This window comes from Apus apus, chromosome 19, assembly GCF_020740795.1.
Source record: "Apus apus isolate bApuApu2 chromosome 19, bApuApu2.pri.cur, whole genome shotgun sequence".
Classification (NCBI taxonomy): Eukaryota; Metazoa; Chordata; class Aves; order Apodiformes; family Apodidae; genus Apus; species Apus apus.
In genome coordinates, this window is record NC_067300.1 from 5879031 (window position 1) to 5895265 (window position 16235).

Genomic DNA, 16235 nt, shown 5'->3' on the forward strand with positions numbered 1-16235 from the left:
TGAACAAAGTAACCTGAAAATAGGGAATATTTTCACATGCTTGAATTTTCAGTTCAATAAAACCAGTACTGCCAGAAGGAGCCCCAGAAGTGGTGAGTCAGATAATAGATATACAACTGTGGTGGGAGGGAAATGGTCTGTACTTTGTTTCACATCCCTCCCCTTCCTCCCCTTTCTAAAGGCAGATGAAATTATTTTCCAGTCATAGCACAGCAAAAACAAACGTGGAGTTTAAAGGTTACTTCCTTTGTATGTTTCTGAGAGATGTTATTTTTGAATTCCAAAGGGGAAGGATGACTTTTTGTCAATGATCTCAAATGCTACTCTGAAAACTTCCACAGTATCACCTGAGGTGGAAGAGCTGCTATTTTTTTTTATTTATAATCCCCCTTGCTTGTGTTAATTTAAACAAAATTAAATTTAAAAAAATGCTGTTTATTCTCACCAGTTACAACTGCAACATTGTTATGCTTAGGCTAAGTTAAGGGCACAGTTTAACACCTCTTCTAAGTAGGCAAGACTTAAGAAACATATTCCTTACCCTTCCCTTGTTCATTCCTGCCTTCGTGAGACCCTCTTTCTGGTAACATGCATCTGCACCAGGGAATCAGATCAGAGTACTGATCTCAGTTAAAACTAAATATGTTTCATAGGGACTACTTCTAATTCAGATCAGTTTCCTGATTCAATTTAACATGGGGCTACACAAAAAAAAACACCCAAACAACTGCACTGGCACAATTAAGGGACAGTGTAAAGGGGAAGAGGGGAGGAATGTGTGGTGGGAAACACATAAGTAGGAACTTTTCCCAAAAAATAGTATGTCAAACTACATCCTGAAAGACTCAATATTCTTCCAGGCCAGAGCCACCTCTTTGCTTTGTGTTCAGACAGCACCTTGAGCACAGGGATCACAGTTGCAGAGCTCTCGGGGCTCTCAGAGCTATTGTGGTACCAAAAAATAATGTGTTCCTACAAACTGACACAATTAACCAAATTCCACTCTCAGATCTTCATTGCTGGCAACTCGTCCAGCATTTTATGTAGCCGAAGTTGGAGACTAGTTCTAGTCCTGAGTTCTGTCTCCTGCTCTAATGAGGAATAACTCTGAATAACTGGCATTCAGTTAACCTACCAATAAAAGGATTACTTTCCTCACAGAGCTTTTTAGATTTAACTAGATCTTTTAATGAGCTTTGACATTGTCAGATGAAAGCAGGAACGTGTACAATGTATCATTATAGCAAAAACTGTACATGACAGATCCCTACGTATTTCCCTCTTTTTTGTTTTACCTTTTCTGTCACTGTACTCCTACACGAGACTCAAGACACCCTGCAAATGTTTGAGTAATGCCAACCTGAAACTACAGAATTGTAAGTAACACTCTTAATTTATCTTAATCTGATGTTCTCTGGATAGAAACAAAGGTTACTCCCCCGAGAGTTGAAATATCAGTAGTGCTCTACATAACAAGGGACGTTTTTTATGATTCCCACAAAAACAGCTGCCACTTGGTAATAAGACAATGGATGGAATACACGTAGTATAAAATGTTAGTTTCTATTGCCATTCCTGAGGGACCAAATCTTGAAGGTTTGTTTAGGATTTGGCAAGAGTTATCCTGCTTTAGGACTGAGGAGATGATAAGGGACTGGTCAGAGTTTAAAATCCTGGAAAGCAAATGTTTAGAAATTGTGTTTGTAGAAATTCTGGCTCCCTCTTACATTTTCCCACGGGTGGAGAAGAGGATAATCTGAAAGTCTCCTTGCAGGAGAAGCATGAAGTATCATTTTTCCTACTGCTCTGCCCCTACTGCTAAATTATCCTAAAACTTCAATTCAGCATTCACTTAAATTTATAATACTGTAATTTCCATTAATTTTTATCCGTATCTCTTGTGTCTCATTAGAAGGACTCTATCTAGCACTAGAGCTTCTGCCCTAGCTGTGAGGAAATTACAGCCTTTCTTCAGCCAGAGCAGCACTGATAGAAATTAGTAGCTACTTTCCATGTGAATTATTTCAAGGCCTTCTATATATAAAATTGGTTAGCACAGCTATTCCAGACTAACTGCCAGTATAAATACTGCAATATTCCAGTTTGAAAGTGTCTTTACTTGTGATTGATCATTCTACCTAGGAAAGCTTCTTGTAAGTGGTCAATGTTACCAGCAACTTCTGTTTAGAGCTTTCATTATGTAGTAAAATAAAGCCTCAAACATAAACACAAAGCCAAACACAACACATTTGATCCCCAGGTGATTTCAAATAAACATCTTGTTTCTCAGACATTTTCTGTCTTCCATCCCCTTCAGTGCAGAATGGATTCTCTGAATTTCTGTGATTATCTCTAATACTGTCCTGCAAAACTAATAATTCTGTATCTCTACAGATATCTTTTGAACACCTGACTGGTGTGAATGCACACAGGAAATCTAAATATCTGCCCTTGTAAGACCCTGCAGGTGCTGCAGATAGAGAAGAGACATGTTTGCATGTGCCAATACATGCTTTCAAACAGAACTTTTGTACATTTTAGATCGTATCTTGGTCTGTGAACTCCTCAGGCAAGAGCAGATGGATAACCACATCTGGAAGTGGTAGTAGCACATCTGGACAAGTTCATATTTTAACATTTTTGGTTTTAGAAACTGCAACTCAGTAGTTCTGGATTTAACACAGCATCTATATACGTGTCTGTTGGCAGAGTCCATCAGTAGTTAACAGCCATAGGGCTCCATCTAAGCCAAGAAGCAGGACAACATCAATGTCTGAGATACAAAGTCTGAATGTAAGTCAACAGGGGCAGGAAACTCCTCCAGTCAAATGTCTCTTTGGGCAGAGACTCTTAATGTCTCAATGCAGAATGTAACTTCAAAATAATTTTCCAATAAACAACTCCCCCTAATATTCCAGAAAGCACAGATCAGTTCAGTTCCCTACAAAATTCACAAATGTACACCTTATGTGAAAAATATTAGCAAAACATTCTGAAGCAGCCACATATCTGAAAAGTGTATGTCTCATGTTCAGAAGTGGTTCAAGTTTCATTTTAAATTTCATTTTAATTTAAATTGAGCATTTAAAGTATATTTTTATTGCCTCTTTATGTCTAGTATCTGGGAATGAGCACAAGTGTTACAAAATCTTCACAGATTACACGTGCTCTGGTAAATTCAAAACATTGGTATAGGAAAAAAAAAAAATCAGGTTTAGCATCTATGTTTAACAGGAACTTTACCAAAAGTAAAGAAATAAAAAATCCAAATAGATTTATTCAACTACATACTAAGTCACTCCCTGTCGCCTGTGTTACTGCACGACCAGAGGCAGTTATCAGCCTAGAAATATTTTCATCTGAGGGTTTAAACTGCAACAACTGTGAGGACACGTGGAAGATTCTTCCGTCATTATCTAAGCGCTCAGTTCTAAGGCAAGTGCTCGACTGGGACGGTCTGTGACTAGTGGAGATGGATAAACAGTTGGAAGGGAGGTATTTGACTGTTTAATAGATGTGCCAAACTGTCTTTCCAGGGTCAGGGAGACTCAGCAGGTCCTGGGGCTGTCAAACTGATTACATGCAGCAGACCAGCCGGTGTGTCTCTGCCTGCTGCTCGGAGTGGGCACTGATCTGCCCATCAGCCTTCACTGTGAAGCCCCAGAATATGTGTGCTTGAGATGTTGCACAGCCTTCAACTCCCTGGTGTACTCAATCATTTAAAAGCTTTCATATACTCTAAAAAATTTTGTCTTGCACTCCAAGCGGGATCTTGATTCCTAATGCAGAGCCAAAGTCTGCAAGTTCTTTGTGGAAGACCAGGCTCCCAGCGTAGATGTACAATTGTTGAGCAGTTGGTTGCATTTCAGCAGTGGTAAAAATTATCCTTGTTTTATACTTCTCTGCAATAATTCCAATAAGGGCTGCAAGATTCTTTGGGATGGAAGGCTATAAAAATATAAGTTGCTATTAATTATATTGGCTTGCATGATTTTACGTATGCCCATTTTGCATTGCAGAAATACTTAGAAGGAAATGTACTTTTCTTTCTTTTTCACACATCATTACATTGTATTTGAGAGGATTTAGCACATTTTTTTATTTCACTTGCCAAATCAGGGGTTTGTGTTTAAAATTTACAGCTGACTTGACATTCCAGAAACTAAGCATGATTACCAATTATGTCTCTGTCTTGTAGTAACATACCTAACTAAGGAAAGAAACATTGAGAGATCTGAACTTTTCCATCAAGGAGCAAATAAGAGATTATCTTTGGAAAGAAGCTCTGTTTAGTCAGTTCTTGAGAAAAACATGCAGTTACTGCTACACTCCATGTAAACTGTAAGGCCATTAATCATCATCAGCTGCTGCCAAACTCCTCGTATTTCCAGATACACATAAAGGAAACCTAACATAAATTGTCTTCATTTGTCTCACAAGGTAATATCCATCCAGAAGGGTGCAAAGATCTAACTCCCTTATTTGTCAACACCAGAGTACTCATGCACAGAGTGTCAAAGATGCCACATACAGTACAATTTTACAACTTTGCAACCTGATGTTTAAACAAAAGCAGGAATACCAACTCTGCCATACAGAGGGAAAAGAACTATTTGTGATGCAGGAGCAGCTACTTGGACAGTGTAGTGCAGGAAAAAAATGTTACTTTTCTATTATATTTGATGTTATCAGAGCTGAGAAAGGTCTTTCAAGAAGCTGAGAGAAGGAGGACATCATCTTCTCTAAATATAGTCACACATACTCTCTATCATAGGATTATAACTGTACATTTTAACCCCTCAAAAGTTATTGAAGGACAAAAACTGCCCCAGAGGTTGGCTACAGACAATTAAAAACATTAGAAGTGAAGGGAGGTAATTGAATCTTCATCAATTAAACCTCCAAGTATTTGTTCTTTTTTTGTTAGAGTATCAAGAATATTAAACACAGGTACATATGAGGTGTGAGCACCACGTCATTTCTGAAAACCTCCCGTACCAGCAGGTAACTCAGGTAACAACAAGGCTTTTTATCACCTAAGTGCCATTTTCCTACATTTGTAATCAAACTGCACGGGGTTTGGGGTGCCTACAGACAGGAGCAGTTTCAGACTGAGTTGAGAGTTGTGCTACTTGCTTCCTCACAAATATCTGAGGCGTGCTCCTCCTGAGCACACATGTTAACAATGCAGCAAGAACAAACAGTAAATCAATTCGGCTGCAGAAGCCGCTGGGGGTGCTCTGCTCTCATCCTTCCGAGGGCTCAACAGCTACTCACTGCTTAGTTTTACTACTTCATTTCTCTGTAAAGCAAGGAGGAGAGTGCAGAGAGGGCATCACTCTGTGGATTGTTGTCAGATTCTTTGAGCCAAGCCCCAGAAACATGTAAGCACCTGTTGTTTTGAGACCTTTTATGAAACATACCCAGAAATCAGACCAGAGTTCAACTGTATAAGAGCAGATCTCTTTTAAAAAGCAAGCAATTGTACCTAGTCAGTTGGAATAAAAGGGTGTATGATTGGAGAAGAAGTATTGATGTTAACAGAACTTTTGTAACAGAAGAGAACTGAGGAAGAGTTAAGATAAAAGGTTTAATAGGAAGCTGGGAACAGCACTAAACTGAAGAAAGCAAGCAAAAAAAAAGGAAAAGTAACTGCAAAAGAACACTACTTCCACCAAAACAACCTGAAAGCTTAGGTTTGTATTTTGTGTCTCAAAAAGAAATATATTTTTGAAGTGATTCTTCTAAAATTTATCTATATAAGTAATATATACTCTGTTTTCTTGTATAACAGCTTATTTTAGGGTAGGATACACAGACCATATAAATGTTTTTAACAGTATAGCAGTTGAAATTCATAATTATGTAACTTCAGATACATTAGTGGAACACCTTAATCATGTAATTCAGGAATACCTAGTAATTTGCAGACTAAACAAGGGATTCAAGTAGGGAGCAGGCAGATGCTGCTTGGATCATCATGTTCCTGCCTGGAACTGGCTTTCAAACATAGGGCCCATATTTTCAAATTGAGGACCTTCAAGGGGTAATATAGAGAAAGACAATAGAATATCAAATTACAGGTGAGAAAAACATGGAAAAAATCAAGGAGATACAACTGCAGAATAAGACTCAAGGGAAACAGAAGAAAACCAAGCCTCACACATAAGCTTACCTTGTTCAGATGTGAAGATATCCATATTAATTGATCCTGGGAGATGCAGGCAGAGTATGGGAGAAGCTACTTGACTGCAACAGGCTTTGGGAAGGCCTTGAAACATCCCTCTTGGGAAGCACTTCATAATCTTGCATTTATAAAGTTGCAATGCTTTGCTTATCTTTTGTGTCCAGCAGTTAAGAGAGCTCGTGAAAGCAGAGGACTTAGGGATGGCAGCTCCTCTTGCCTGCTGTGTGCACGGGGAAGCACAAAACAAGCTGGTGGTGCTGCAGCAGTTGTGGGTGGCAGTGGAGACACAGGCATCGCTGGTGGGAAGTGACAGCTGGGAACACAAGAGAAGAAACAATTGGGATTTGGAAGCAACAGGTGGGAGCAAGAATCAGAAAACTATATAGTAAGACCTCTGAGGAGACAGGAACTGATCAGGCCTTTTTGAGCAAGTCCCTTTGGAAGGGCAACTTGGGAGACAAGAAAAGGGAACGAGCAGGACAATGCTGTGCAACTGGGAAGCACACACAAAAGGCAAATTTCTACTGCATCAAAGCTGTACTCGTTTCTTAGCCTGATCTATATTGTAGTATTAAACCTGTGAACGACACGCTGCGTATTTTGGTAGAAAAGAGGGGCTTGTGACTTTAAGAGCAAAACAGCTGCAGCTATGAAGCTGCAATTAGCTCTTCAATGACAGGTGGGCATGAAAGGGACAAAAAGGGTTATTTAAAGTCTACTCATTCTCCTCGTGCAGCGGCAGGTGCTGGCAGGCGGCTGGGCGCCGTGACCTTCTAGAGCTGTGCCCCACAGAAGCCGAGGGGGCCGGTGTGAGTGACGGGGCCCCTGAGCCCTCCGAACACGCAGCTCTGAAGCCGCTGCTGTGGGTCAGGTTGCAGCGGAGGCGGGGGGGGCCATGCCTGCCAGGCGGGGCAGGGGGGAACCACCAGCTCACCTCAGAGCCCCTGCCGGCACGGGGGAAGCGCCGAGGGGCCGCTTCGGGCGGCGGGACCGCCAGGAACGGCAGCGAGGTGAGGGGATGGGGGATCCCAGACGCCATCCCCGCGCCCGGCAGGGACTCTGCCGCCCCCCCCCCCGCCCCGGGGAGGCGAGGGCGCGATCCCCTCACTGGCCGCGTCTCCTCACACACAGGGCGGGCAGGAGATCGTGAGGGGACGCGCGAGCCCCGGGGGCGCGGCCACGTGCGGCCTGGGCGCGCGCACACGCATGCGCGCTACCCCCCCCCCCCCCCGAACACCTGCGCGCGCCGCCGCCCTGCTCCCCCGCTCCCCCCCCCCGCCCGCCTCTCGCGCCCTCCTCTCGCGCCCTCCTCTGTGTCTCGGCACCCGGCCCCGCCCCCTCCGCCGGCCGCCCCACGCCGCGCGCCCATTGGCCGAGCCGGGCCAGAGCACCAATCAGCGCCTAGCGTGGGGGCTGTGGGCGGGGCTGGCGAGCGGCCCCTCTGCGGCTGCGCGCAGGCCGCCCGCGGCGAGGAGGCGGAGCCAGCGCCTGCGCAGAGCGGCTCGCTCGCCCTCTCCCTCCAAGGGGAGCGCGGTGCGCACGCGCGCTCAGCCGCCCGCCGCCCTACGCTCCGCGGGGGGGTGCTCGGCGCGCCTGCGCACTGCGTCCGCCGTCCTCCCCCCCCCCCCCACCACCCGCCCCGTGCCCCGGAGGGGGGGGCGTCCTGCGCATGCGCGCCGCGCTGCCCGCCCCTCGCCAGCAGCAGCAGGAGGAGGCGGCGGCGGCGGGGCTGGTCCTGGTGCGGGGACGCGTGAGGCAGAGCGAGCGCCGCTGCCGCCCCTGCGAGCCGGGAGCCCCAGGTCCGGGCGGAGGAGGCGGGCGCGTCCTGCTGGCGGAGGGAGACAGCGCGGCGGTGGCAGCAGCAGCAGCAGCAGCAGCAGGAGGAGTCTGTGCCCGGCCCCCCCCTCCGCTCAGCCCCGTTACAGCCCCCCTCCCTCCGCGCTCCGCTCCGCAGCCACCAACATGTCGGCGCCGGCGGCCAAAGTCAGTAAGAAGGAGCTGAACTCCAACCACGATGGGGCCGACGAGACCTCAGGTGAGGCGGCGGCGGGAAGGGAAGGGAATGGCGGCAGCCGGCGCGGCCTCCGCCTCGCACCGCGCCGCACCGACCGCCATTTTCCCCAGCCACACGGGCCGCGGCCGGGCCGGAGGCGGGAAGAGCGCGGGGCTGGCCGGGCGGATGTGCAGGCCCCAGCGGCAGCAGGAGGAGGCCATGTTAGCGCCCTTTTGTCTCCGCTCCCCGGCCCGGCCTCCTTCCCCCACGGGCGCAGGCGGGGCCGGGGCGGGGGGCGCTGCGGCCTTGGCGGAGCAGCGGGACCCCCCCTCCCCCCCCGCCGCTCCCCCCCCCCCTCCCGGAGCAGCATCCGCGGAGCCTCATTGTGCTCCGCCGCCGCCGCCATGATGCTTCGCCGCCTCCTGCTCTCGGCGCCGCCGCGGCCGCGTGGTGCCGGCCCGCCGGGCGGGGATGGAGCCGGGCGCCGCTGCCGGGGCCTGCCCGCCCGGGGAGCCACGCGGTGCCGGGCTGCGCGGCCCTGCAGCCGCCCGCCCCCGGCCCCCCACGTGCGGCCGCGGCGGCTCCAGGATTTTTAAAGGTCGCCGCGCCGTGGGTTCCCTCCCTCCCGGCCGCCGCGGGAAGGGCGCCGCGCTCTCTCCTTTCCCCCTCCTCCCGAAGCCGCCGTGTGCCGCGCCCGCTGCCGGCTCCGGCCGCACACGTGCTTTCCGTTCCCTCCGCGGCGGGGAGGGGAGCAGCGCGTCCGCCCGCCGGGCCGGGCAGCGGGGAGAGCTGTCCCCGGCCGCGCGGAGCCGTGCGGGAAGCTGGGCGGGGGAGCGGTGAGCGCGCTGCACTGCTCCAGCCACTTCCCGCCCCGCTCATTCATCCCCCGGCGCGGCAGGTAAACACTCCTCCGGGCCGGGCTTTGTCGAGGGCGAGTTCCCCTCAGAAAATACCGCCCAAACGGCGGCTTGGAACGTGGGTTTTTTTGTTGGTTTTTTTTTTTGCTTATAACCATCCTTTTGAACGTTCTTTTCGGTTTTTAGAAGGTTGCATGTTCCCAGTTACGCTGTTTCTATTGATATTTCTCTAAATTATTTAACTATCCTTCAAACCTCTTGGTCTTAGCCAACGCGGCTTACAGCTTTTTAATTAAATCGTTATTAATCTATCATGATTTGACTTATTTAAGTTGGCTTGGAAAGCTGTGTAGGGGGTGTGAGCTGTGATTTCTAAGGGTGAACTCGCTGTGAGTGCCTTTTTGTCAGACTTTTCTGCACGTCACCCATGGCACACCCTGGAAGTAGCTGAAGCTTTAAGGGAAAGTTATACAACATGCCACAGTAACATCTGTGTACTTCTAAAGTAGGTGGCTAGAAAAAGTCTTGTAAGTTAAAACCCCAGGTGATTTGTCAGACTTAAGAATGAAGGGATTTTGATGCATTTCCGTTTGTTTTTCAGAAAAAGAGCAACAGGAAGCAATTGAACACATTGATGAAGTACAGAATGAAATAGACAGGTAAATATTAGCATACTTTTAAAGTGTTTTAGGAGAAATTAAAATTTAAGTTTCAAAACCAAAAATAGTCAAGTGAGCACACAGTAGTAGTTCTCCCTCTCTTTAAACTCTGACAAGATATATTTGTGTTCTGACTTGATTAGATGTAAGAAGTGTATGAGAAAAAAAATTGAAGGAGTATCCTGGTTTCTTGTTTAATTGTGTAAAATTGAAAATACAGAACTTCAGTTTAAAATTTTAAATCAATGATGATAGTTCTGAGAACAGAGGGTTTTTTCTTTACTGGTTTTTCAGGTTAATGTGCATGCTGTTTTGCAAAAGTATTTCATGTTTGTAAGCAGAACCAAAGACTTGGTTGAAAAGTTAGGGGGTTTTATGCTTTTTAAAAATTACGTTATATTCATGTCCTTGTAGAATAATAGGTAGAAAGTGTCACTGAAAGTTTTAGGCCAGAACTCCCTGCAGGCTCTGCTGGTAGATGCCTGGATCTTATCTCCATGCACGCTGCCCTGCAGAAGCTGTTGGGTGACTGTTGAGGCTCTGGCCATGTGAAGCTGTTACAGTATCAGAGCTCTGCCTTTTTACAAAAACAGCTACACTTTAAGTCTTATGATTTTACTTGTGAGGGGCACAGAAATGCTTTGCTGGAGCTTGTTTGTCAGCCAAAAGTTACTAAGAGCAGGTGTTCGGTGTTACCCGTCTTCGGGTCTTGTCCAAACAAAATGTTTAAGAGGTAAAATGCTACCTTGCTTTGCATAAATAGAGGTCCATCCCTCCTGTAATGCTGCAAAATGTATTGTGTGCTAAGAACATTTCATTAAGATCAGTGAGGTTGCTTCTGGTTGTGTGTTTCTTAATAGTTGTTACAAGTTTGGGCCTGGGTTTTATCATGAGGTGCCTCATCTGTCGAATATGGCAAACTAGTCTAATCAGACCCCTTCAGTTTTTACCTAACAATTACTGATGATCCGTCTTTTAAATTTCATTTCTCTTTCCTGTGGTTAACATGGCTCGTTCTGTTGCAGACTGAATGAACAAGCCAGTGAGGAAATTTTGAAAGTAGAACAGAAATACAACAAACTCCGCCAACCGTTCTTCCAGAAGAGGTCAGAATTGATCGCCAAAATCCCGAATTTCTGGGTAACAACATTTGTCAACCACCCACAAGGTATATTCTTATAGCCCTCTGGGGTTTTTTCCTCTGTAAATTCAGTGTTTGCTTGTTATGTTACTTATCTTGCAGCTCTGAGGGTTTTCTAGGATTGTTGCTTGGCATGTGTTTAAAACAGAAACCTGCTTCATATGCAAACACTTCTTTTTTGTCCTGGAGTGCATTGTATAAGCTTTTATTTCTTGTATTTGTTGACCAAAGGAACATCTCGTTCATTAAAATCCCATGTTGTTGTTTTTTTTTTCTGCATTTATATAAGTTGCCCACTTTCCTTAGCTAATCAGGCCATTTAAAGAAAGAAAAAGGATTCTGGTTTGTTTGGGGATGTTTTCTTAATTGGAGGTGAGCTCCTTAGGACTCTTAACAATGGACTTTCTGAGAGGATTGTTTTCCTCTCAAGTTTGTAGACTTAAGATTCAGCAAACTATGTATGAAGCTATTTCAGAGAGAAGGGTATGCAGATGAGCTTCTGCTGCTTATGAGCATTGAACTGCAACAAGCAAGCATAATGCTTTCACTTTAGCAAACGCAGAATAAATAAATGTTGTTGGCTGGTAGCTTGAAAAAAATGAGCCACAATAAGTTGGTTTGGACAGGAGTGTTGATTTTCAGATCTTTCTTACTGTCAGTTTCCTGTATTTCACCTGCATGGTACATGTCTGAGCTTTGTTCATGTGGGATTCCCAATTCTGTCATAGTATCTGCACTGCTGGGAGAAGAAGATGAGGAAGCACTGCATTATTTGACCAGAGTTGAGGTGACAGAATTTGAAGATATCAAATCAGGTTACAGAATAGATTTTGTAAGTACTCAAAATAATTTATTGTGATTTTCCTGGGGTTTTTTTATGTAATTGCATATAGAGTTGTAGTTTGTAACTTAGTCTCTTCAGTTATCCATTCAGTACCAGGTCTGACTTGGCATGTATCTTTACATGATGTGAGTTCTAACTCTCTGCTTTCAACTCTGCAGTATTTTGATGAGAATCCATACTTTGAAAATAAAGTTCTCTCCAAAGAGTTTCACCTCAATGAAAGTGGAGACCCATCTTCAAAATCAACTGAGATCAAATGGAAATCTGGGAAGGTATGTATCTGGGAGAGATCGTGGCTGAGCTCTGTGGTACCATCACTTTCATCATGTTTCTTCTTCTTCTTTTGTACTGAAGCTGCCTTGTCCTCCCTTTTCTTCCTCTCTCAACCCCCTTGATACTTCTCTACATGCATAGTTCAAGCCTGTCCTGCAGAGTTTGGAATTTACATGGAGAATTGTAGTGAATTCACTTGCTTGGTTGAGTACCACCATGAAAACAGTGAAAGTATGAGCAGATGGGAAGATTAACAAGTGCATTAGCTTGTCTCTCTTTGGCATGAATCTAGACTGTGTTGTGTTGCTTTCTTAAGATAACGCCTAAATAAGGAATTCTGACGACAGCAGGGTTGGGGGGGGGTCAGATAGTGGGTGTGTGTTGGGTTTTTTCCTCTTTATTTCTTCAACTTAATTTCTAGACACTGTATCTTTGTAGAAGTTGCATCCGTAACAAGAATTGAGGCACATATTTCAGACAAGCAGTATTAAAATATAATTAATTTGCTATAGTTAGTTTCTAAAAAGTTGGGAGCACTCTAATGTTATCCTGAAGCTGTTGAAATGAGTATTTAAAATGGAATTGAGTGTTGTGTTGAAGTTAAGTTGCTGCTTGTTTTGTCACCCTCCAGTTGAGAAGAAAATTTTAACTTTTTTTCTTTGAGAACTAGAACTTTTCCTCTTGTACAAGAAGTTACAGTCCCATACAAACTCTGAATATGATCTTCACAACATAGCACAAAGTCAGTGTGTGTTCTGGCTCTTCATTAAACAGTCTAAACCTATAGAAGTTGTGATTCTGTCAGGAAAGCAAATACTAGAACATTGGAATTACCACATAATCAGAGGAGATAGTAATTTTCTTTTCAAACTTAGCAAACGGTTTTGCAAACTTAGCAAACTTCTAGAGTAAGGTGGTAGATGCAGGATTTATGTATGTTCTTATGGCCATATGATTTAGTAGTGTGTAGATTTGTTTTTTTTACTGACTACAAGAATGGCCTGAAGACTACGAAGCAGGAAATCTTGGGATAAGAAGGTTAGGCAGTTCTTTATATTGATTTAAAGACAGAGACGTGGAGAATGTTTCTTAAATTTTGTGTATGTAGTGGCAGTAGAGTTTAACAACATTGGAGGCATTTAGCCATGGTGAGATCTGTTCAGTATGTCATTAAACACTTGTCATATTTATGCTTCCCTGTCATAGGGAAGCAGAAATCAAATGTGAGATCCTGCGAATTTTCAGTATTTCAATGGAGGTTGTTATGAGAAAACAGTAAAACTGCCTGTGTGGGTTTTTTTTGTTGTTGTTTTTTTGTTCATGATTGAGGCAAGTGGCCAAGTGGTATCTTTCTGTGTGAGTTGTTTGGGGTTCCAAATGTTTCTTAAAGAATTATTCCTGAAAGAGGAAGTACTCAGTGATTTCTTCTGGTTGTTAAGATAAGTACATTTCTAAATGGTGCTTATTTAAACAAAACAACCAAAAACAAAACCAAAAGAACTAAAGGCCACTTCTTTAGGGAACTTCTTAACTTTCTTTTCAGGATCTGACAAAACGTTCAAGCCAGACACAGAACAAAGCCAGTAGGAAGAGGCAGCATGAAGAGCCAGAAAGTTTCTTTACCTGGTTCACTGACCACTCCGATGCAGGGGCTGATGAGCTAGGAGAAGTCATCAAGGATGACATCTGGCCAAATCCCTTACAGTACTACTTGGTAAGCATAGTACTCAGTTGTTGATCCATACCCATGATAGCACTGTGCAAGTGAAAGTGAATTTGATCACTGTAGTTAATATTGCATGTGTATCTTTAAGGTTCCTGATATGGATGATGAAGAAGGGGAGGGAGAGGAGGATGATGATGACGATGAAGAGGAAGAAGGATTGGAGGATATTGATGAAGAAGGAGATGAAGATGAGGGGGAGGAAGATGAAGATGATGATGAGGGAGAGGAAGGAGAGGTGAGTAATCATACCCCTTATGCCTTCCATCTCAGGTGGATGGGAATCTTTGTGAGGGGGATCTCCTAAGAACACTGAGCTGTTGTTACAAAGGGAAAATAGTTCTTTTCTGTGCAATTACTGACAAGGTGCTTGGAGGGGAGAAGCAGAACTGTTACCTTTACTTGTGGAGTGGTTTCAGTTTAGTAATACGCAAAATTGTTAATTAGTGAATGTTCTAGCAAGGCTTCACTTTTAAATAACTTTTGTTCATGCATCCAGTTGTCATCCTTCCACCTGTTGATTTATTTCTGCTTACTGCCAGCGTAGCTAAAACTCTGTTGGGTTCAGGAATTAGAAAGTTCCTTTAGCAGTAAGTGGGATTCCAGGGACAGCATTCAGGGTGCTGGTAACTAAAAGTTTACATTGTCTTTGTTTCTCCTAACTGGGTGTGGTGTGTCTGAATTTCAGCTGGAAAAAACTAGTACTGAGAGAGGAGGGCAGTTGTGAGCACCACTGGGATCTTCTCATGTAAACCCAAATTTAGCATCTAGAAGTTCAACTGTTTTGCTCTTTGGAGTTTAAAAGGAGGGGGAAAAAGATTAGCCCTTCACTTTCTAAATGTTAAACTTAAATCAATGTTTGTAGTGATTCTAAGTTCCCTAAACCTGGTGTTTTTTCGTTGGTACATCAAGTTATTAACAGATTTCTCTGTAGACAGGTGCTGGCAGCAAGTGTTAGTGCTCCTCAGTGAAGAGGGAAAGACATACTCTGCTTCCTGCATTTGAAATTGAAAGTTTGTGCTATCTGAATTTTAGTGATTAGATTTCTTTTAATTGTTGCTTATCTTTCAACAGGAGGATGAAGGAGAAGATGACTAATTGAACACTGATGGATTCCAAACCCCCTTTTTACCTTTTTAATTTTTCTCCAGTCCCTGGGAGCAAGTTGCTGTCTTTTTTTTCTTGTGCTCAGTCGCCTTGTTCTCTTGAGGTCTCTTTTTCTCTCCTCTACACCATGGTTCACAATTTATTTTGGGGGAAGTACCTTGAGCAGAATACAGTGGAAAAAGAATCTACCAATTTCTGTTTCAAGTTCATTTTTATCCCTTTCTGTCTCAAAACAAAAAACTGTTTATGGAATCAACACACCATGTTCTGTGGGAAAAAAGAAAACCTTCTGCTCCCTTCACTCTGCTGGAAGCTGAAGAGTGCTAGGCCCCTGTGTAGTAGTGCATAGAATCTAGCTTTTTTCCTTCTTTCTCTGTATATTGGGCTCAGAGATTACACTGTGTCTCTATGTGAATATGGACAGTTAGCATTTACCAACATGTATCTGTCTACTTTCTCTTGTTTAAAAAAAAAAAGAAAAAAAACCTTAAAAAAAATAAATAAAATGGGGTTATAGAAGGTCAGCCGGGGGTGGGTTTCAGATGTTTGGGTGGGTTAAGTGGGCATTTTGACAACATGGCTTCTTCTCCTTTGGCATGTTTAATTGTGATGTTTAACAAACATCCTTGCAGTTTAAGATGACACTTTTAAAATAAAATCTTCTCCTAATGATGACTTTGAGCCCTGCCACTTGATGGAGAATCAGCAGAACCTGTAGGATCTTATTTGGAATTGACATTCTCTATTGTAATTTTGTTCTTGTTTATTTTTAAATTCTTTTTTTTTTTTTTTTTTTTGTTTCACTGGAAAGGAAAGAAAGATGCTCAGTTTTAAACGTTAAAGTGTACAAGTTGCTTTGTTACAATAAAACTAAATGTGTACACAAAGGGACTGGTTGGTCTTCACTGAAAGAAACAGTTTTATTACCCTGTTTTGAACTTTCTTGTAAATTCTTGGCATTTTTGGGGGCATTTGGTCAGTATTTATGTAGTGCAATGCAACCCTGTGGTTGCGTAGACTGATAATCAAGTCATTTAGGCTCCACTGTTTCAGTACTTGTGAAATGTTTCATTGGTAGTTACTGCACACTCCTTTTCTTGAATTACCTAGGACAGGGCTGTGGGTGCATATGCCTTGTGTGAAGACAGAGATTTATATTCATGTTTTGCAAAAAGAAAATAACTTGATTCTTAGATTATTTTTTAAGTAGTAACTTGTAGTACTGTATCTCCAGTAAATCAGTTTGTATGAAAATATCATGCAAGCTCAGAATAAAAAGACCACAGGGTCTTATAAGTAGATTTGGGTGTTTTTGTAAGTCTTTTCAGTTGAAAATAAATCATAAGTACAAGCTAATTTGGGGGCTATTTCAAAGAGCAAGACTCTTGGCAAAGCTCGTGTGTATAAAAAAGTTGCTACTTCACTGTTTTCTTTCCTTGGGAGCAGCATGT

At 43.9% G+C, this 16235-nt stretch overlaps 1 protein-coding gene across 1 annotated transcript; it reads left to right on the forward strand.

Annotated features, from left to right (window-relative positions):
* The first annotated feature begins 7866 nt into the window (after window positions 1–7866).
* Window positions 7867–15671, forward strand: SET (SET nuclear proto-oncogene). The gene is made up of 8 exons (XM_051636342.1): window positions 7867–8222; window positions 9639–9696; window positions 10722–10864; window positions 11566–11669; window positions 11840–11953; window positions 13498–13668; window positions 13769–13915; window positions 14752–15671. Exons 1-8 carry the CDS (start codon window positions 8150–8152, stop codon window positions 14773–14775), a joined length of 834 nt encoding a protein of 277 aa, XP_051492302.1. The 5' UTR covers window positions 7867–8149; the 3' UTR covers window positions 14776–15671.
* The last annotated feature ends 564 nt before the right edge of the window (window positions 15672–16235 follow it).

Excerpts from the sequence above, each read along its gene's own strand:
- SET (XM_051636342.1), top strand. The coding sequence starts at position 8,150 with ATGTCGGCGCCGGCGGCCAAAGTCAGTAAGAAGGAGCTGAACTCCAAC. Across the intron at positions 10,865-11,565 it reads ATTTGTCAACCACCCACAAG|TATCTGCACTGCTGGGAGAA; the intron begins GTATATTCTTAT and ends ATTCTGTCATAG. Across the intron at positions 13,669-13,768 it reads ATCCCTTACAGTACTACTTG|GTTCCTGATATGGATGATGA; the intron begins GTAAGCATAGTA and ends TGTATCTTTAAG.